We start from the raw sequence: 22,477 nt of genomic DNA, 5'->3' as shown, positions 1-22,477 counted from the left end.
GCATGGAAAAGCAGAAGGTCATTGATTAGTGCAGGGACTTTAGGTCAGCTTGTGCAAAAGTCTGTCTGGAGCAGTTTAGGTAGGGTCAGTCCTGCTGTAAGTAGAGGACTGGGATGAACAGACTCCTGAGATCCCATTCAAGCTGTAAGATTTATTGAAGAGAGGTCATTCTGGATCATCAGGGGTTGAGCAGATCCCATTCCCAGGGAAGCTGGGGGGCTCAGGCAGGGGCAGTGCAGGGTCCCCCAGACATCTGAGGCCAGCAGGTCTGAGCTGCCTCGCAGGCACTGCCTGCCTTTGTGCACAGCCACAGCCAGGGATGCCCTACTGTCTCTCTAAGAAAACTCAGTGCCAGCCATGGCCATAAAGGCTTGGAAAGGAGCCATTACTGAAGGTTTCATTTGCTGGCTTCCTTTGCTATCTGAGGAACGTGCAAATCAGAGGAAATGTTCAGATCAAAGGCAGTGATCTCTGTAACCACTGGTTTCTCTGTTCAAGATGGTCACTGGCTTAATATTTCTTAAGTATCAAATATTCTTGTAGGATATTTTTGAGCTATGAAAGTATTTCAGCTTTTTTAAAAATTTATTTAATTTGGTTTTAAGACAACCAAAGCTTGGTTACAGAGAGCAGGCTTGTTTTTAAAATGCATTAGACTGTCCACTGGTAAGCGTGTGTTATGATGCTGTACTTCTGTTGGTCACTGAAAAGTCATGTTCTTAATGACAATAACAAAATCATTGTTTTGATGTTGCTTGTGGGTGACAAGATCTTTGGGCAGCAGGAAGGGGTACAGTAGAGCATTACTATTACAATTTTAAGGGATGAAATGAGTATTTGGCCTAGTGACTAATTTTTTTTGTGGACATATTCTCCAGTATTTCCTTTTTTAAAATAATTTATTTAAATAAGTAGTCCATGGGTTCAAACCCACTTGCAAATGCCCAGAAATCCTACTGTGTTGAGAAATCATGTCCAGAGTGGCTTGGAGCAATCCCTCCCAGATGTGCTGTGGGCACCTAAAAGGCCACACACCTCAGGGTGTGTGTTGGTGTGCCAACACAGGTTGTTCTGCATCTGCCAAGAGAGTTACTCTGGCATTGTTCCACAGCACTAGATTGTATAAGCAGGACATTGGGCAGGCCAAAAAAAAAAAAAGTCACCATTATTAGGCCCAAAATACCATTAGCTGTAACTTGCTGGCCAAAAGAACAAGCATCTAACTATAAAGAGGTTAGAAGTGTACTGTAAATTTTAGCAAATGCCTGATTTTCTTTTTAATGTGGCTGGGACACCTGCAGTGAGCTGGGTCTGTTCTGCATTGCCCTGCATCACTGCAACCACCTCAGAGCCCACCTGACTGTCAGGAGGATCATAGGTAAAGGGAAATTACATGGCTGAATTTTCACTTGATTGTGGTAAAGGGCTTTCTCTGAAGTTCTGCACACCTGCAGCTGCCATTGAAATTAATGGAATATTTGACGTTGGTGCTAGTTCTTCTCCTTTTCTTTCCATCGATCAGCCTGCTCATATCCTTTCTGTGCCACAGGGATAGAGAAAGCCGTGGTGTAAGTCTCACCAGCACAGTGTATGCAGAAACACTGGCCAAGTGAGGATCCTGGAGGAACATTTTAATGTTACCTCTCCTTTTGGATACACGCCTTTCCTAAGCGAGCGGCTGCTCTGCGCCCGGGAAGCGGGGTTTGTGTTTAGAGCACGTCTGTGAATTGCCGTTGTTGACTGGATCAAGCTGTCACTGTGTCACTTAAATGTTACAATCTCTCAAGCTGTCATGATGACTTTTAAATCGAAGCAAAGGTGATGGCTTCCTTCTCACATCAACAGCCGCGCCATTTCCAGAGCTGTGCGTTCTGGCGTTCCGCCGCCTGCCTTCTGCAGGGGGTTTTTATCCCCCCAGTCTCTTTCCTGGGGTTGTTTGTATCTCACCTGCCTGCCTGGTGAGTAGGGGCACTGTTAGATCAGGACACCCAGCTCCATGCTTTCAGTAAGCCAGGTGTTTCCAGCCAAGAACGTGACTTTCCATAGTAATTTGGTGCTTTTTGCATAGGATTCTCTCTCTCTTCCAGGGAAGAGTGTACTCCTGTAATCTGATCTAAAAGGGCTCCTAAAGGAATTATTTAGCTGTTTCTCTGGAAGTATGTAATAAATTTCCCAGGAGGACTGGTGTTCTTCTGCATAGTGGAGGAGTGAGAAAGTATTTAGTGAGATTTCCCAAGAGATGAGCCTGAATGTGTCTTTTCTGTAGACATATCTGCTGTTATTGCTCATTGAAGGGACATGCTGCAGTTTACAGAAGCAGCTTTGACTTTGCTGGGGTTCTGCCAATTCAGAAAGGGCTTTCTCTTCTGAAAAGCTGATCTCACTTATGCTTGAGTCCAAATACTTGGGTAGCTCCACTCAGTGAAGAAGTGTGTGGTTGGGCTACTGAGCTGGTCTGATATAGGTGGAAAGAGCTGCCCTCAGGAATGAACACACAGAGAATGCTTTTAATCTGTGAAATGAGTGCAAGGGCATAGCTGTTTCTGTACATGTCCAGTAGTATATGTTGGGAAGTCTCTCTGGATTTTTTCCAAAGACTGTGTGAACTGCATTTTGGCATTTACAAAACAGCAAGTCTGATGCATGTGTTCATGTGATAGGCAATGGGAATACATCGCACTTCTGATAAATCCAACAAAAGTTGTTGGTTTCATGCTAATCCCTTAAGATGCTGCCTTGACTGAAACAATACATCAGCAGGAGCCTGATGGACCTGAGGTTATGGTGTGCACTCCTTATCCAGTTGGAGCAATTGGTGCTTTCAGGTGAAGCATTTTAGCTGAGGACATGATGACTTGCAGTAAGGGCAGGTGAAATACTGAGCTGCTGTAGATGCTGGGCACTTAGATACTGGCAGTTTTGCTCATAGTTGCTGAGATTTTGGGTAGGAGGAAAAGAAAATCATATCTTGAATGCTATGAGAAATTTGGTCTTTGGCATCTGAGTAGGAAAATATTTGGCATTCAGCATCCACAGGGAACTTGGTGCTCAATCAGGCAAAGAGCTAGAGGAGCTGAAGAGTATGACCTTCTGTCCGTTTTAAGGCATGGTCACTGCCTTTTAGCCCACTGAGGCTAGCATTTTCCAAGGAATGTTCTTTCCCAGGCTAAGCTGGGAGGTGAGTAGGCTGCTGGTTTTGCAGAGCTGGGTGAATGCAGGAAGCCCCAGAGCCCCCTTTTAACCCTCCTGCAAAGGACCAGGTCACTCCTGCTTCCGGACTGACAACATTGCAGTTGAATTTCTCCCTAGCGTTTGGAATGCCCAGTCTCAGGTCACCTCCAGTTTTGGCAGAGCAAGAGATGGTGTGGAAACACTCCCCCCTGGCAGGGACAGGCAGTGACGGGATTCACCATTGCAGTCAGCTCTTGGTCCAAGCACTCCATTGATATAATTAATGCTGCATAGGGGGGAGCAGCCACTTCTCCGAAGCCCTCTGCAGGAGCTTTGGAATTTGCCCTGCACTGTTTCTGTCTGTGTGTCCCTCTGCCATTCAGGGCTGGAGGAATGACTAAGTAGTGCTGACGACATCAGTTGTTGGCCTGTATTAATTATTTCCGCGGGTTCTATTTACTTGCGTGTTCCCTATGGGAATGTTGTGCATACAGATCACAGCAGCACTTAATTTTATTGCAGTGAGCGGCTGAGGCTGGGGAAGGGGAGGGGTGAGAGGAGAGAAGGGGTCGTGTATGCGTCAGCCCTGTCAGGCTTTTCCTTCTGTTTCATTTGTGCTGAGGTTTTTATTATCATTAAGCCGATTGTATCTGTGGCACAAAGGGCTGAGTTACCTCGGTAACCACACTAGCTGGGATGGTAATCCATTTATAGCATCACTGCTCAGGTCTGATTAAATTAGCATGCTGATGACGTAAATGCTTGGCTGGGTGATGCTGATGAGGCTGCTCCTAATAGGAACTCTCGCCCTTACATTTATTCTCATTTATTTCATGAGACCCCTGCAGGAAATGTACAGAAATAAGGCTACAGATGATTGACTCTTGTTTTCAGAACAACTTGTGCTGCTAGCAACAGACAGCGCTTGATCTGAATGCAGACGGCAGCCTGCACATTTCGCCTTGTTTCTTCCCGCTGCAGAATTCCCCACACAGCCCTGCCGAGGCAGAGCCCTGCTCTCCAGCCCTGCTTGCCATCTGCCACAGCAGCAGCGGGAGCAGCTCCTCTGGCTCATGGGTTATTTCCAGACACTGCTACAAAAGAAATAAAAAAGGTAATAATAAAAGAAAAGCAGCACCCTGGTTCTTTTCTCCCTCTTGTGAGATTCCTGCAAGCACAGGCATCCTTTTGCTCACTCCAAACAAGCCAGTTATTTATGTCTGAATTCTCAGTGTCGAACAATACCGTTCAGTGCTCACATGTGGATCAAATGCTTTCAGCATCTTCTGTCCAGCCCCTTGAGGGAAAACACTGCCAACTGCATGATCACATCGCTGTCCCTGTTGTTTGATGAAGTGGCGAGAACAAGAGGACTGAGAGTTGCTGCAACTCCTGGTTTCCCTTCCCAGCCCTGCCTCTGGTTCAGTGGATAAGGAGTCTTTGGACAAGCAGCTTCCTAGCAGGCTGTTTGGGGCTCCCAGGACTTGAGTTTTTCATCTGTAAAAAGAGAACTTAAAAGGATGCTTTTTCTTTTTTTCTTTTCTGCAAGAAGCATGGGAATGATTAAATGTGTTTAAGTTCTGAAAGTACTTGAAGATCCTCAGGTGGAAACTCTGAGGTTCTGAACAATTTGCCATTTTAATTGTCAGATTTGATTTATCCAGTTGGCATAGAAGGATTTAAAAGGAATTTTTTGAACAAAAGCAGTTTTGGGATGGAGGACTAAAAATGCAATAAATTTTAAGTAGCAATAAATAGTTTGGCATTTGCCCTGAAGTATGAGCAGATGTGGTTGCACAGAAACCACTGGACTACACCTGCTTTCAGTGGGATTTGGACATGGAAATCTGTTTTTGGTGAAATAACAAGCATGGTGTTGAGACACAATTGTGAATGTGCCCATGCTGTCATTTTCTGGGCCTGCAAATTCCTACCTAGCACTTGCAGGGCTTTTCCTTGGTAACATCGAGATAAAGGTGGTTGGGTACATGGGAGCCCTCTGCCATGCCTTTCCCAGCTGTGCTTGCTCTCTTTGAGGAGTATTTGGTGCTTGAAGGACCTTGCCCAGAATCTGAATCTCTACAAAGATGAGGGGCACTGAATTTGTCAGTGGCAGTGCTTCACCCTCCTGGCAGCCAGCTGAGCCGGAGCATCCTGACACTGCTGCATTTGCTCTGTGCTGCCAGGCAGTGATAGGGAGCAGCTGAGCTGGGGCTGCTCCTGCTCATTCCTTGGACTGTGTGGGACATGTGTGCTCTGCCAGCACCATGCTGGGAGCTCGGCTCTGCTCCCCAGCCTCCTGCCGGAGCAGGTGCACTCTATTAATGAAGGGATTTCAAAGAGTTTGATTCTACCTCTGTCTCAGTTCAAAGCATCCTGCTGTCAAAAAGTCCTGCACCCATGGCCTGGGATGCCTTACCCTGGGGCTTCCCTTTACATTTAAACTTCTGTGGTTAATTCCATTAGCTTACTATTTTCAGTGTAAAAGATGTGAAAGTCAGCAGTAGCAGCATGTTCAGGAGGGGCTGTGGGTGCTCCTTAGCTGGACTCTGCTTCCTCCAGAAGTTACAGGCATGGACAGCATTTTCCTGATTTATTTCCTGGATAACCTCCACTCCTGGTAGAATGAGCAGCTCTGAGGGGCACAGACTCATGGACACCCACCCAGCACATGAGGTGGTGGAAGCTCTCAGAGGAAATATCCAGCACTCAGCAAGAGGAACTCCAGACTGTACTGAGGCTTGGGAAGTCACCCAGCAGCATCTCTGCTCAATAAGTAAATAATCAGCCCTCTTTTGATTGCCACCCTTTGGTTAATTAACCTGTGTGCTGGGGCTGACAAGAGTGCATGGAGAGGAGATGGCTGTCTCTGTTCCAGCAGCATTCACAAGCTCACTGGCAATATTTTGGCATCAAAACCATTCTTGTTCACTTCAGGGACATCAGAAGAGCGTAGTTCTAGAGGTCTGAGCCCCTCTTTTTCGGCTTTTTCTTTTCCCAAAGATTTATCCAAAATAAGAATATTTTGGGCTGAAGGGTCTGCCCCTGATTTGGTTGGCTGAAGGAGAAGTTACTTGGGCTCTAACAAGCTCAAGTCAGACAAAGACCACAGGGCAGGAGGGGAAGTCCCACTGAAATTCCCCTCCCTTCCCCACGGGTTTCTGTGATTTTTGGCATGAGTGCATTGCCTTAAGAGTGCCTGGAAATTTTCATTAAAGGTGAGCAAAATTTCAACTCATTTGTCTACCAAATTAGAGCAAAGCAGGAGATGAACAGTAATAAAATTCCTGTTTGTTGAAACAAACCCATTCTTGCTCATTTGGAGAAAAAGAAAAGCCTCTCATGTTTGCATGTGTTTGGATTTTGATGTAGCTTGAGCCTGGTCCCTCTATTTTCTGAAGTCCTTGGGATATTTGTATCTTATTCCAGTGGGAGAGGAATCTGTTGGCAGAATTTGCTTTAACACCATAAGGATTTATTTTTTTAAGGGAGGCAGCAAGAATTTGAGATTTGTTTTTTTTTTTTTTTTTTTTTTTATTTTTCCAAAAGAAGGTTTGCTGCTTATTATCTTACAAGCTTTTATCTGGTGCTGAGTCATGGAAGTGAGAGAACGTGTAGGCGTCTTAGCATAAGAGAGAGTAATACTGTCATTTACATTTACAGACAGTTATGCTTTCCAGAAAACTTTTTTTTTGTGGGTTACAAAAGTGATTAATCTGCTGTTGAAGCTGTCAAAGGAGGTTTTCTGTTTAAGAATTTTTGAAAGAGAGAAAAATCTGTTTCTACTTATAGGAAATAATAAGGTAGAAATTGAAATTAAAAAAAAAAAAACATACTGAAAGAACAGACAAGAAAATGTTCCCTTTCCTAATTATATTTTTCCCTTTTCTTTTTATGTATCTATCCGTCTGTCTATCAGCCTATATATCTATTCTTCTGTTTCATGGAAAAGTCATGTGGACTTTGATACAAAGCTAAATATAGTAGAATTATGGCCAAGTTCAGTATTATCAATTTCAGCTGTTAAAAATATTATAGGCTCAATCTAAAATAGTTTTTGTTTTCTCTTTAAAGAAAACCTATTTCAGTTTCTTTTTAGTTTTCCATCAGGCTCTTTAGTTTTTATGTTTTAAGCTTTTTCTGCACTCTTGAAAACTGCATTTTTTTAAAATGAAGTCCAGAGCCCTCAGTTAAATATTTCTCTGCAGTAGTAGTAGTAGTAGGATAAACTATTTTCTTTTCCTCTATCCATTTTTTCAGATTTTCTTTTGCCACATTTTTTTTTCTAATTTCTATTTGGTTTCTCTATTATTATGTAAAAAATGAATTTATTACTGCTGAGACAAGTCCTTTCCTCCTTAGGACATGTTCTCAGTGGAGATCTGTAGGGCTGTCGGAAGACTAAAGAGAGTTCACCAGTTGCAACGAAATTTGTGTAGACCATCAACATCATGATGGCATGAGTAGGTGTGATTCCTGTTTGTTGTACCCATTCTTTAAGACACACTGGTCATGAACTATTTTAGCCTGGAAGTTGAGTGGTTTTGTCCCTAACAAAGTAGGCAGTGATGTTTTCAAGTGCTCTTCTGGCACAATAGTAGGGGAGGGAGTATAAAAACTTGCTCTACTTTCAGTATAGTTTATCCCATTATGAAGAGTAGGATATGCCCAGCAAAGTCTCTCTTTTGGGGGTTCCAGGGGAGCTGACACTGTGGTGGAAGCAAGGCAGTAAAGCAGGGTGCTGTGCTGGAAGCTGGAACTGTCTCAGGTAGCCTTGGGCAGAGAGAAGGAGTGCTCATCATCGTGCTCAAGGACAGCCTGTGGGGCAGAAGGATGTCCCTTCTTGTCCCACCTAGCTGAAACCCTCAGCCCAACCCCAAATGGACTTTTGACAAGGGCATGTAGGGACAGGACAAGGGGAAATGGCTTTAAACCAAAAGAGAGCAGATTTAGATGAAATATAAGGAAGAAATTCTTCCCCGAGTGTGGTGAGGCATTGACACAGGTTGCCCAGAGAAGCTGTGGCTGCCTCCTCCCTCAAATGTACAGGCCCAGGCTGAATGGGGTTTGAGCAGCCTGGTGTAGTGGAAAGTACCCTGCCCATGGCAGGAGTTTGGAACTGGATGAATGCTCAGGTCCTGTCCAACCCAAACACTTCTATGACCTTATGATCAATGCCACATCTGCTCACTTGCCTTGGTTAGAAGTGTTGTTTTCAGCATCTCCCTTATCCCTGCTCCAGTTAAAGTCCCTGCTCTCCTCATCCCCCATTCCTCACAGCTGCCCTCCCTCCCTCCCCAACCATGGTAGCTTCAACCATGATCCTTTAACCTTCAGCAGAAAATTATTTGTGCCATGTAAGAGGAATATTGATTTCTACATCACATGGCCCATGAGGCATCAGAAATTACATTTTTTCCCGTAAGTGTGGCTTATCTCTAGCTTTTAGGAAAAAAATTAGCTTTGGGCCCTGTGAGATTTCCTGTTCAGGGTGAATGGGTTCTGCATTTAGACCTTTTCACTGGAAAGCCATGCGCTGCAGCTGGACTTCTAAATTAAAGGGGGAAGGGAATTAACCTGGCTTAACCTAAGTTTTGACAATTCCATTGAGAGGCCAGTGACTCATTTAGAGAATTCATCGAGTCCACAAGGGTTAGAATGATACTTCTGAAAGCTTATAGAATGTCACTGCTTTGTGTTTCAACAATTGGGTCTTGCAGTGAATTTTTGTGGGTTGTCATGGAAAAAAGATTTATTGATGACTTGTGATGCCAGGATGTTTTTTTGTGCACAGTTTTTTTCTTAAAATACAAATACATTATAAACCGCAAAAGAGAGAAAAAAAGAGAAAAGGGTTTCATTACAAACTAGAAATTAAATATGATTCAATCCCATGGTAAATTCAGATCTAGACCTGAATTCTCCTCACTCCCCTCAAGTTCAAGTCTGAAACCTAATTTGACCTGTGACAAAAGAGAATTAAAGCCACAAAACTCCATTTTAAATCCAAAATTTGTTGCAATTTTTGGGCATCCACTGCTGACTTTTGGAGAGCTTTGAGCCCTTGTTAAAAACATTGCTGAAGCCAAGATCTCAGATTTAAAACTAATACTTCCCCGTCCCAAAGGTTTTTAGCATTTAGTACTCCTGCCCCAGAGCTAGAAAGTCACTGTTTCAAATTCTGGAGTTAAAAATGTCAAAATCAGCTAGACTGCAAGTCACAATAGCCATCAGCATGCATTTATACATCCACCACAAGGAAAGAAGTGAGGAGAAAGGGAGGATACGTCTGTTTTTTTGGAATTAGCATGCTTGGGTTTAGCTCCTCATGCAGAAGGGTCGTGGCTGGGTGCACAGGTCAGGGTGCACAGCTGGAAGTGCTGCTGCTGCTGGGACAGGCTGAGCTGAGTCCTTGGAGGTGCTGAGGCTTAGTCCGGTGCAGGTTGAATTTAATCTTGGTTAGCAGTTTCATTTGCTTTCATTCATGCTGCAGCAGGATGAATTGCCAAGATCTCCAGCGTGTTGAGTTTTGGCAAAGCTGGACCATTAGTACCTGGAGAAGGTCAGATTGGTAGGATTCATTACTGTTTGCACAGAAACCTCCACTGTGTTCCCCGTGGGGAGGCAAGCATGGTGAATGCAGAGGCAGTAGAAGGCCAAATTCAGATCTGCAGCAGCCAGCATGTTTGGAGTAAATCTGCTGGAATCAATAGACACACTTGAGCTGGCACCACTGTCCCCAGGATCAGAATCTGGCTTGATATAAAGCACTTTTAAAAAATGTAATTCAGGCACTCAGGGGTATGGAAGAGTATTTTACTTGTAAGCTTTGACTGTGATAACCTAGTCAGCAAGCCATGGAGCAAATGTTTTGGGATGCTGTTTGGGTCCAAGAGCAGTGTAAGTGGGAAAAATTACAAATCATAACTTAATTGGGCTCATTAGGCCGTTAGTGATGAAGTTTAGGAATTTTTTTTTTTCCTTCCTAAAACTCACTGAGCATAATGGAGCATGGCAAAGGAGAAAACCTGGTATTAAAATAGAATATAGTACTTAGCTCTATATAACCTAGTCAGCAGTATCAGTCATTGAAAACACAGCTCTTGCATTCTGGTTAAGAATGAAGAGAAGAGTTTTGTTTGTTCTTTCATATTTTTGTGGGTTTTTTATATTAAAGCTTACAATGGCTATTTGTGGTTTTGTTTCCTCAAGGCATATTTAGGAAAACTGGATTAATTTATAATGCCATTTGCAACAGAATGAAGCCTGGTGAGGCAATGGATTTGACATTCCTTTACACAGGCTTTTTACAGTGAAACTGTTCTGATTCTAAATTTTTATCAGTGTGTTATTTGAGTAAACATTTTATTTACCATACATTTAATGTAATTATATGTTCTATGAGAAGAGGAAAATAGTGCAGAAACAGTGATTACTCTGAGTTAACACTTGAATTTAAAAATAATCTTAACTTTCTGTATTGTTTCATACCCAAGTATTTCTGTGGTACAGATGGCTTTTTTGCTTGTGCTATAAATTAATGCTCTCTCTTTCACTCTTTCTGACTGGTTATAGTACTGCCCTGGTGTTTTGACTAGAAGTGCTGCAGGGGGTTTCTGCGTATCTTGGTGTATGTATTTATATACCTGGAGACTAATTTTAAAAGCTACAGCAGGTGGAAGAAAACCTTTCCAATCAGATTTCTGAACATCGTGCTTGGAGTCTGTGATAGTGTGGAAAGATTAAGGTATTTCGGGCAGTGGTGATAACCCAGGCAGACGGATAAATGAGAGAATGTTCCACTCCACTTCCCAGAAGGAGCCATCTGGGAAAACTGTTAAATTTGACCTGTTGTTGGAGCTCATCAGCCTTTTGGAAAGGTGTACACTGAATCTGACTGTCTTTTATGGGTTTTTTTTGGTTTTGTTTTTTTGGTTTGTTTTTTTGTGGGTTTTTTTTTCTTAGACTTATTTTTTTGGTGTGGCTATACAGTTTTTTTTTTTTCCTCATGCTATAACCTCTCAACTTATTAACTTGAACCATTTTGTAGCTCACTAAAAATACTGGCAGATGACAGTGGGTTCTGGACCTCAAGTGAACCATAAGAAAGCAGATGTATGAACACAGAATTGTTCACTGATGCTTCTGCTCTTCTGCACTGCTATTTGCACAGGCTTTAAAATGTGGGGAAAAGAAGAATGAAAACACATGGTTTTCACAGGAAATAGAGACAATACTAACATTCGAAAATGTTTATGCCCTCTGGTAGGAAAATGTTTTAAATCTGGTTTAATAGAGTTTTGGAATTTGAAAATATAAATGAGTTATAAATGCAATACACCAAATAAATGGAATCGTAAACAAATAAGTAACACAAAGTAAACCAAGTAGTATCTGGGTGCATATGTATTTCCTATTATTTTATGTGTGCATATGCACACTTTTTTAGTGTTCTCTAGAATTAATAAAGGAAGAAAGCTTGTACACTCTATAAACACTCCAAAACTCCTTTGCAATTTAGTAGGAAATTAGAAGTTTTTATAGCGGTTTTGCCCTCTTCTTTGTGTCTGTTATTCAACATACAATAGAAAATTATAACTTTTCCATATAAATTTTAGAAGACTTCTCCAGAAGACTTCATGTATGTGGAATTTTGTCCTGTCACTCACAGGTGGACACCTCTTCCCTCATTCATGCATCTTCCATTATACGTTCTTAATCCACTGTTTGAAATCATGATGCACATCCATGGATAGTGGTATAACCCTCAAACCTGGCCATATTTGTCATGCACAGGAACTTCTTTTCCATTACGAATAGCAAGTTATAAAAGGAAGGAAAAAAAGTCTGTGGGTGCTGTAATTATGATACTTTAAGTTTTACTAGCTTAGTAATAGCAAAAGTCATAAAAATACTTTGCTTACCCAAAGTTCTTATTTATAGGGGGGTGGGGGCTTCCCCATTGTCAGGCTTAGCAATATTTGCCTGAATTAAGCAAGGGAATTTGTTCAGCCCATTAGAAGGGCCCAGTTTGGTGAATGGAAATGTTTTGGACATTCCTGCATTGCTAAGACTTAGAGGAGGTGTTCCTCAAGGAGCTGTTTCAATGCTTGATGCACATGGTGACTTGTCTTCACATGGTGCAGTGCTGGTTTTTTTGTGGTCTTTGCTTCTGCGATTGTCCTCAGTAGTTCTGCCTTTTAGTGTGACCAGAGATGTGGTGCCTTTTTACAGCTCTTTATGTAATTTACTGCTGAGTCCATGTGCCACTGATTAAATCTGTGCAGGGGGCTGCCATTGTATGGTCCTCTGGTCCAGATGGGTGCAAACAATGTCATTTTAGTGATAAGAGTGGGAAATTACAGAAATATCCCAAGATGAATTCAGAAAATATTTAACTTCTCTTGACTGGCATCTTCTGTAACTTTTTGACAGTTATGTCTCATGCTGATATCTGATATTCTTATAGATAAAGTTACTATTGCATTTGAAGTGGTCCAGTTGAGTTGCTTAAGTAGAAGAGTTTAAATAATAACTAACCCTTTCAATGAATTAAACTAGAATTATGGACCTTGACTGTCCACCAGCATTAAAAGTATTTAGGTCAATTGTTTGCACATCTTTTAAAACTAGTGTCTCAGAGAGTCCTTCTCATAAATACCAGATGATCAGTCATCAGAAAAGGAAAAGCAAATAAAAAGCTCAGAGTAGTCATCGTAGCGATAGTATTAGGTAAACAAAAAAGTAAATATGAAACTGAGAAGGAAATTCTTCCCTGGCATAACCCTGTTGTGTTTTGGAGACCAAATTTTTCAGATGTGTTCAGGCTCTTTGGAATTAATGGAGTGTTGCAAAGTGGAAACCCAGATTGCCTAAAACACTTGACACCCGCACTGAAAGCTGAACCAAGGTGTGTGTCTGTAACTGCACGTGTCAGTTAGGAAGGCTGTTTTCCATGATAAAATATCGGAGGTCAGCTCTTAGCACCTTTTCTTCTGTGCACGATCTCCCATGGTTTCAGGCTGGGCCATCATAAGGAGTACAAAAGAGGTTATGGACAGAAACATTAACAAGTATGTTGACTCCTTTTCCACCTGTGGTAGCAGCTGAAAAACAGATCAGCAGCAGTTGTGTTCTTGTAACAATTTATGGCATTCACAAGGTATTCTCTTCATTTGAGAACCAGAGATGAACACTTTATTAGATTTCTCCTCTTCTTTTGCTGTAATGCCTGGGAGCAGTCTGTTTGAATACCTTGATAGCTTCTGGTGATCAAGCCAGCAAATTGAATCTCACATCTGCAAAGTCTGAGTGGTGCTGCTGATCCATGCATCAGTCCATACATCTGTGACACTCGCTTGTCAGCTGTAAACTAGAAATGAGAGAATGATGAAAGTGTAAAGAAAAACTTCATCTGATTATAAACGTGTTTTGGCTGAGGGGTTTAAGGTTTGGACCAGACTTCAAAACTTTGGATTGGGTTCTAAGGACATTTTGACACTTAAAAGAAATCTGTGCTAGCAACTGAGCTGTGTGCATGGCATAGCAGCAGTGCAGAGTTGTAAAGATGTGTCCTCAGTGTGCTTGGACTGTCTGGACCTTATAAAGAAGGCCAGGGAATGCTATATATTGAAAATGCATCAGGTATGCATAATGGGAGCAGTTCATCCACTCAGGATCTCGGACATGAAGCAACCCAGCTGGAGCTCTACCAGGACTCCAGGCATCTGCAAGTTCCAAATGGGAGGCCAGATTTCTCATTTTCACCCAGATGTTATTTCAGACAGAAAAAGGTTCAGACAGGTTCAGGGGAACTTGGCCATACATTATCACTGGTTAAGCAGCTTGTTCAAATACAGAATTTGAAGTCAGCAGGAGGTAGAGGTGTCTGCACATCAGGAAACCCCCTAAAATCCCTATTCACATTTTCAGGTACCTAAAGACCAAGGTTTCAAAGCAGAGTATTTTATTTTTCTCTGGGGTTATCTTTCCCATACTGAAGGGGAGCTGAGGTTTGCTACCTCAGGCAGAAGGGAGGCACAGCCCAGATGCTACTCCTGGAAAAGCGGCAGCTCCAGTTCCAGCAGGAGCCACTGTTCAGCACAGATGTGGAAGAGGAGGTGGGGAAGGGTGTCCCATTCATGTCAGCCCCCTTCCTACACTAGAAATAAACTTGCAACACAATCTCTTGGTCATGCTTTGGCTACAGAGTGCAGCAGGATTCTGGCAGATTGTCTGAGCTGCTGGCACTCAGAAATCCCTTTGGTGTGTTGCTGTAGCTGAGCTTGAGTGGCAGGGCACTTAATGCAGGGAAAAGGGATCTCTGCTTCTTACAGTCACATCAAAATTACCTGCTTATTGTGGAATTTGTCTCCCCTAACTTGTGCTGTCTAAATATTCAGTGACTTGTCTTGCCTGTTTTTACGCTTCTTGTACAGTCAGCGGAGAGAAGTAGATTCCCCCAGTGGCTGATTCATCTCCCCTGTTTTATGCTTCAGTATTAGAATGGAATAAATGACCCTGTGGAGGTACATTTCAGAGAGAGAGAGAGAGAGCTTTAAGCACCTCCAGCTAGCCAAGGTGAATGCCCATCATTGCTGATAGGAAAAGACAAGTTGATTTTTTTACCATTTGCTGCCCTTCCCACCCAGGCCTCCAACTTTCCACCACCTCTGAGTGCTACTTAAAGGATTTCAGGTGGCCTGAGCTGGCCCTGTGTTTCAGCCCAGCTTGTGTCAGTGGACCATGCAGGAAGAGGGGCTGAGTTAGGAGGAGAGATGCTGCAGTGGCCCGTTGAACTGGCAGCCCCCTGAGAACGCTGCATCTTGGGTTCAGCCCACCGGTAGCTGCCAGGTTTCTGCCTTTCGAGGAAGAAGAGTTGTTTCATTCCGATCCTGGAGTAATTAGTGACTGAAATGCCCAAAAAAGGCAGCCCCAGCTAGAGCCGTGGTTCTCAACCTCTGCTCTGCAAATCCTGGGGGTCCATGGATCACTCCTAAGGTAACTAAGAAGAATTCAATGAAAGGTAACTTAAAAAGCCATGTTTATTGTCAGTAGATTAACTTTCTCCATAAAGGAGCTTGTCTCTTCTGAAAAACATTTGGGGGCTGCCGAGCATAAAGGTTGAAAATCACTGAGCTGGAGTAATGTATCTTTGTAATAATTTGACAGCTAAAGGGCTAAAGCTATTCAACTATACCTTTATGAAAATATGTCTGGAGAATTGAATAGAATGTGATAAACTTTGTATTGGCATTTTTGATCCAGTCTCTGAAACTTGAGTAACTGAAGGGGTTCTATAAAAATAATTCTACAAATGTGCAAAGTAAAAGAATGAAGTCCTTTTCAAATGGATTCCAGCTGATCATAGAGAATCATGCTCATGCTGTAGACTGTGATTATTCTGTACTCTTTTTAAGATTTAACCCTGACAAATGGTAAAGAATTGTAGGTTCATTTCTGTAGAACAACAGTTTTCATCCCTAGTACCTATGCAATGACTTTTTAGTTGTAGATGTATATTGAATTTAATTTAAGATCTATGTCAATAATTTCTACAGGATGAAGAATCAAAGCTACTCAGGATTTTGGGTTTCCCCACCAGGGTAGCTTTGATTCCAGACACCCAGCTTTTACAGGCAGTTCCCTTGGACAGCGTGGCTTTATCACATTGCCATAGACTTTCCCTATGATGGTTGGTACAAGAAACTCCTAAAAACATTTATAAACCTCCTCTGCATTTAAAAAGACAAAGCAGAATTTGCCAAGCAAAACTATTCCCTTCATGGTTATACATGGTAAACTTTTTAGAAGTGTTTTGGGGTTTTTTTCCTCCCACATTTGGTTGAGTTTTACTTGATTTTGTCAGTATTGGTTCACCTTTACTTGAACTGCTGGATAATTCATTTGTAGAAGAGGCAGTGCATTTAGGTACTTCCATCTGTGTTTAAACAAGGCTCTTGTGCTTTCCCATTAAAAAAAAAAAGATTTTGTATTATAATGCTTGTGGTAGATGAGGTTCTGAATTTAACTCCTTCCTACTCTAGTTTCTCTTAACGGCTCTGTTATCAACACCTGGGGTTTCTAGTTTACTCTCTTTGCAAATGTGAATTTGCAAGAAGGGGTTGATGGTAAGTAACGTGGTTTTAATTTGCACTTGCGAAGTGTGTCAGACAGTTTCATCAGGGCATGGCGAGCAGAGGAAAGCCTGTCTTCCTCTGAAAACAGCCCTCAGAGGATGTCAGAGAGTGTGTTTGGCTGCGATAATCACTTGCAAATGCAGTATGGTTTTGAAATGAGCTGTCCAGGGGCTGCTGGAGAAAGGGATGCCTGTTCTCCTATGAATTCACTCTTTGTCTTTCTCTTTATTTTTCTCCTGTTTCTACTTGTTTTCATGTTTCTGAGCAGTCACTTTGATGTGCTTTTGGATGAATCTACCTGGTTGTGTTGGTGGAAGTTCTATGGATTCACTTGGGTGAAACATTTGTGACAGTCATCTGTTTTGTTAGGCTGTACCCAGTGATACAGATAGCCTCTTCCAGCCTTCTGTTTAATACTCCATCTACCTGGCATCTTTACAGCCTCATCCATCCTTCCTATCCTCCTAGTGCCTTCTAGACGGCTGTTGAAATCTCTCTTCTAGCGGTATCTGAGTACCCTTTTCTCATCCTTCCACACATTCCTGTCCTCAGAGCAGGAATCTCGTCCTTAGTTACTGTTCATTTATAAAGTTTTTTCTTCATCCATTAGTAATCTTTGGGTTTAAGCCTGGGGTGATATCTGAGTGCATGGCTGGACTGTGGCCACCCTTCTCTCTCTCAGGCAAAAGGGCAGAGGATTTATGGTGATACCTCACCTGTGCCCTTGCACAAGGGCTACAACCAACTTGCGTCCTCCTAAATCATCAATGCTCCAGTAGTGTTAAATTCCCTGCAGCCTGTCCCATTTCTCTACTACACCACATCAGCTAGGCTTACACCTCCCCCCATAAACCCCAGCTTTCATCACACACTTGCCCAGTGCCCTCAGAGGAATTCAGAATGAGTCACGGAGGGCGCCTCTGGGGACTCCTACTGATGCAAACTTCCTCCTCCTCAAGGCAGCCTGTGGTTTGATGCCACAATGCAGCCGGTACTTGTTAGCTCGGGCCTTTGCTGTGGAGTTGATAGCAAACTTTGGGCCCTGCTCCCCCAAATTGTCACCTTCCTTCACTGGATTCTGGTGCGGGAGGGATACTTGCAGCTCATCCTCTTTGTAGTGTCAAACACAGGAGCTGCTCAGTACCGATCCACAGATTGTGAGGGTTTGGGGGTTGTTTGGAAGAAGAGTTTGCCATTTATTCTTGAAGTGTATTCCAGTCCAGGCGGGAGATTGGCATCAGTGAAGTGTTATGTGGATGTTTATATGTGTTATGTGGATGTTTATATGTAAGATTGAAGTCACCCAGTTCTTGAGATAGGATCAGAAGAGCTTTAGTAGCATCTGTCATGACCTGCTTCCAGAGTCTGCATTCAGAAATACAGAATGTGATGAACAGGGCTCACTTACGCTGTTTTGGGTTGGTATTTTCCCCTCCCCTAGACAGGCCATTTCTTTTATAACATTATCTACTTTCTACCTCTTCACATGGAAAAGAAAAATGCTTTTCTGGTGGTAATTACACAGTGCTGCATTGTGGACCTTTCATCCCATTACAGTAAGTGGACAAACTACTATAATTTACAAGAATGAAATAGGTGAGGAAATGGGAAAGTTTCTGGCACTCCTAGGCATAAATGCCAACCTGACATGGGAGAACAATTCTGACAGAAAGCAAGTTTTCTTGCTAGCAATGAATGCTGGTGCAGTTGTTTTCTCATGCAGGGATGGAGGAATGCCAGCTTCCCTTCAGGTGTTTCAGAAGTAGAAGAATCAGGCAGTATTAATGGAGGACTACAGACCCTTAACCTGTCTCTGCCCTTGCAGTTCAACTGAGACATGCTTCAGCTTTTCCTTGCTCTCAGTTTGAAAATCTCCTGTCTGTCTATGTGCTGCCTTGTCATGGATCTGTTAGCAAGGTCAGGGTGTGAATACATTGAGGTGTTTTTCCTCCAGCAGAAGTTTGCTGCCTTATTATTCCTCACTTCTGAATACACACCTTTCACACCTCTCAGAACAGACTGATGCTCTTATTTGCCTGGGGTTTTTTGCTGATTTATAGTGTTTCCTTGTGGGAGGTTTGCCCTGAAGGTGTGATTGCCGGAGTAAGGTCTTTACCAGTGCATCAGCAAAAAAGTATTTGCACATCATCAGGGAAGAGCTGCCAGTTGGGTTGTGGAGCTTCCTTATCCCGTGGGTAGACTTGCTTGTTGGCTGTACACTAGAAACTGAGTGGCTTGCAATTATCTTTTTATTTTCTTTGTGTGAGGTGGTTACCAAATGTTGGGGGACACAGCCACCCTGTACAGAGGATGAGTCTGGAACCCTTGAAGGCTCAAGGTGGCTGAAGTTCCCCCAGCCCCCCCCAGGTGGTTTGGCAGCAATTAATTGCCGCCACCTGCTGACCAGGCACAGGATTTCTCTGGCCCCGGTGCAGCCTGTGCATGTCCTGAGCAATCCTCACCATGCCCTCCCCAGCAAGAGGGTGGTGGAGCAGTAGGTGGAGATCAGGGTGCCTGCATAAACAGGAACACCTGGGGACAAATACAGGGTTGGTCATTTAAGTGTCACATGCCTTAGAGTGCCCATAAGCATGGTTAAAGGCTGAGCTGGTCTTTCTTTGGGCTGCTGTGAACTTGTAGATTATCCAGCACATCATGGATGAGATCAAGCCTGGTACAGGAAGTTTGAATGAGATATAACCTCATATAACTATGGTGTTAAGTGCTGTCAAGCTGAATGTCTTCACTTTAATGCATTTCCCTGTAGAAGGCATAAAATTCAGGTACTCTTTTAGAATAAAGCAAAATAGAAATTTTACCTAATCCTAAACACTAGAAATTCAAGTTTACTCTTCTCTGATAGAGTGAAAAGACATAAAGAGTGTTGGTCAGCATTCTTCAGAAGTTTTCACAGTGTTAGCTCTTTAACCAAGATGTCTTTTCACACTGGTGTTTTTGAACATTTAAATGTGAGGTAAGCCAGACAAACAAGTACACTAGACTGAAGTATGTATGATGCCTGTTAGACAGCATCACTGCAACAAAGCTTCATTCTGTGGCCAAATTGCAGGAAGCAGCAGCATTTGCTGATCCTCTTCCCTGACTGCCCAAGCACTGCTGTGCCTGGGGCATTGGTGCAGGGTTACATGGCTGCCATGGTAGGAGCTGACTTCTGAGGCTCTTGGAAATCCTGACCCACTTTCTGCCCTTCAATGATGCATGTGTAGCATTTAACTTTTCTGGGGTCACTCCAGGTGTTTAACCAGTACAGCCAGGGTAGGGACACCTCAGTGACTTGCTTTGATCGGAGTTCATTCTTACAGCCTGGGACCTGCTTGCAGGCTATCCCAATCTGCTGCCTCCTGCACAAGGAGCTCCTGTATTGGGGCAGAACCCTACAAGTGCTCTAGGGACCCAAGGAATTTCATGTCTCCATAGAGAGTATAATGTCATTTTCTCTCTTTTTCAAAACAGACTCATTTTCACAGGAATGCATGGGGTTTTCCCTAATTATCCTCTGGCGAGTCTCCCTTTTTTTTTTTTGCGTGTATCATTTTTTAATTTGTTTGTTTGCTTGGAGGCGGAGGAGAAGCCTCCAAGGAGAGATGAAATGCCATGCACGGCACTTCTGCTCTGCTGCTGCAATGCCGTCCCTGTTCTGTCAGAGCAGGGGAAGGTTGATATAACCATTCCAAAACGTGTGGCCCTAGGTTATTCTTGCTTTCCTAAGCAGTTTGAGTTGAGATGTTTCTGTAAACCCCCATTTCCACCCTTGTTGCTCAACCCAGTGCCCAAGTGGCCTCTCCTGCTGACCCTGTGTCTCTTTCCTTGCTCTCCAGGGCTCTGGGACCTCAAGCAGCTCTGCTGCCACCACCCCGTCCATGTCCACTCCTGTCACTGGCCACAAGCGGATGATCATCCCCAACCAGCCTCCCCTCACCGCCACCAAGAAGTCCACTGCCAAGGGCCCGGGGCAGCCAGCGCCCATCCCGGTCACTCCCGTTGGCACCCTGAAGCCGCAGCCAGTGCCGGCCTCCTACGCCACGGCCTCCACGCCGAGCCGCCCGGCCTTCAACGTGCAGGTGAGGACGGCGCAGCCCAGCCCTCACTACCAGCCGCCCTGCCCGCAGCCCGGCCACTACGGCAGCCTGGGGCCCGGCCAGGCCTACGCCACCGTGCCGTCCCGCCAGCCCGCTGCCCCTCAGTACGGAGCGCCGCAGCCCCAGGGGCCCGGCTACGGCTATGGCCCTCCGCCCAGCCGGCCTGCTGAGCCTGCCTACGGGTACGCGCCCCCACAGGGCCGCTACCAGGAGCCCTACTACGGGGGCTACGGCGGCAGGAACGGCTCCGAGGCGCCCTACGTGCCGCAGAGCTCCTGGAAGGCCGAGCCGGCGTATCCTGCGAGTAATGCCATGGGCCAGGCTCCCCCTGCGCTCTACCAGCCACCGGGCACGAAGAAGACCTACATCACTGACCCAGTGCTGGCCCCGCAGCCGCCCGCCCTGCAGCAGAAGGTGAGAGATGCCAGTGGTCACGGACATTCTTGGGAGAGCCACATGGCTGAACGTGGCCTGGGACACTCCCTGAAAGGTGGTGGGGGTTAAGGTGTTGCTATCAGAGGTGTGAGGGTGGTCTCCCTACATATGGCTTCTTTAAAGCTGGAAATATGGAGCTCTCATCTGTTTTGAAAAGAGCCTCTGCAGGGGCTTAGAAAAACTGTCAGCCTCAAGTAGTGAGATGGTGTCACATGTGTGCCAACCCATGGGAGGGAGGGAGGCTTTGTCCCTGTGGCATGCTGTTGCCCAAGGAGCTCCCTGGCCATGCCTCTGTAAGGCATCGCTCAGCTGGAAGCTTTTCTTCTGGGCACTCCCAAGATGAAGTGAGAGGATGGATGTGTGCTGTTTCATGTACTTGTGGACATCCCTGGTTCAGCAATTAATCCTCCCTGTCCTCAGGCAGATGGGAGGTACACGAGAGGCTGGTTTTGATTGTGGTTCACAGTGATTGCGGAGGTTGTCCTCTGGTGTGTCGCTGTTCAAAGATCACTTATCACTGAAACCACATGGAAATGAGTCCCCACAGAGCTCGGCTCTGGTTTTCCTCTCTGATGTTGGTACACTGGGTGGCTGCCATCCACTTCAACAAGTGCCTGGACCTCATAAAGTGAAGTCAGTTTGAAATAGAAAGTTAAAGTGGGTCTACCTGGTTTCTCTGCCCAGGCTGATCCTGCTTGGCTTTTGTCCCTTCTGCTGGTGGCCATCTGTAATGTGGCTCTAGGAGGTGTTTTAGCTTTGTGGGGCCCTCATTGTATATGATGAGCTGAGGTTCCACAAATGGTGAGGTAGGGAGGCAGTGATGCAGTTGCTGCCCAGGCCCACCTTGGCACGTCTGAGCACATCCATGCTCTTGAGTTTGGGGGTGCTCACAGGGAAAGGGTAAAAAGCTTCTGATACATAACAGAAAGCATGTCCCTTTGTCATTTTCTTCTCTAACAGCACACAGGTGGTCGTTCCTGAATTCCAGGTTTCCTGACAGTGGGAACTTTAAAAGGCAAAGATGTTTCTCAAGACAGTTTAGAGAGGGCAAGAAATTACGGATGTCCTTGGAATGTTATCTACAAGCAGCTAAGAAACGGCTTTTTCTCTTTTCTTCCCCTTCCTTGACAAGAACTTTTGAGGCAGGGAGAGAAGCAATAAACTCTCAGCTCTGCAGGTACTTGGTATAGAGCTTAGATTGAAAAGTAGTGAAAGACACAAAATTTGCACATAGCTTTAACTGGTGTAAATGGTTGTGGTTCCAGTGGAGTCACTGAGGAAATGCTGAGGTATTGCAGATCCATATTTAGACTTTTATAGATACAAGTAGGCTTATATATATAAAAAATTTAAGAACTGTGGTTCAGTCAGCATCTCTATGGAAACGCAAATCATCTCAAACCACAAACAGCACAAGCCTGTTAGTCTCATTTGCATTACAAAGCTGGAGGGACAATTTAATTTAGCTCAAGTTGGGGGTTTCATGTATGCCTATATATATTTGTATATACATGTTGGTGTGTGTGCACGTGGCATTTGCAAATACACAGGCAGAAATACTTCATAAGTATCTCTGTAAAAAATAATTTCAGTTCTTCTGCAGAACAGACTATCATCTGCTCGATGATAAAC

General features: G+C 44.1%; 1 protein-coding gene across 3 annotated transcripts in view; it reads left to right on the top strand.

Moving 5' to 3' along the window:
* Positions 1-22,477, top strand: part of LPP (LIM domain containing preferred translocation partner in lipoma) — a 200,726-nt gene that overhangs the window by 66,228 nt on the left and 112,021 nt on the right. For 2 of the 3 annotated variants that reach the window (XM_054282950.1, XM_054282952.1), the window contains one exon: positions 20,150-20,824. The exons of the other annotated variant lie outside the window; for it this stretch is intronic. In XM_054282950.1, coding sequence (XP_054138925.1) covers positions 20,150-20,824 — 675 coding nt within the window. The remainder of the gene's footprint in view (positions 1-20,149; positions 20,825-22,477) is intronic. 3 annotated transcript variants of the gene reach the window in all.

The sequence above is a fragment of the Melozone crissalis genome, unplaced genomic scaffold, assembly GCF_028551555.1.
Source record: "Melozone crissalis strain CALT ecotype California unplaced genomic scaffold, PUWL_Pcris_2 ptg000034l_1, whole genome shotgun sequence".
Classification (NCBI taxonomy): domain Eukaryota; kingdom Metazoa; phylum Chordata; class Aves; order Passeriformes; family Passerellidae; genus Melozone; species Melozone crissalis.
This window is presented reverse-complemented; position numbering and strand designations above follow the sequence as displayed.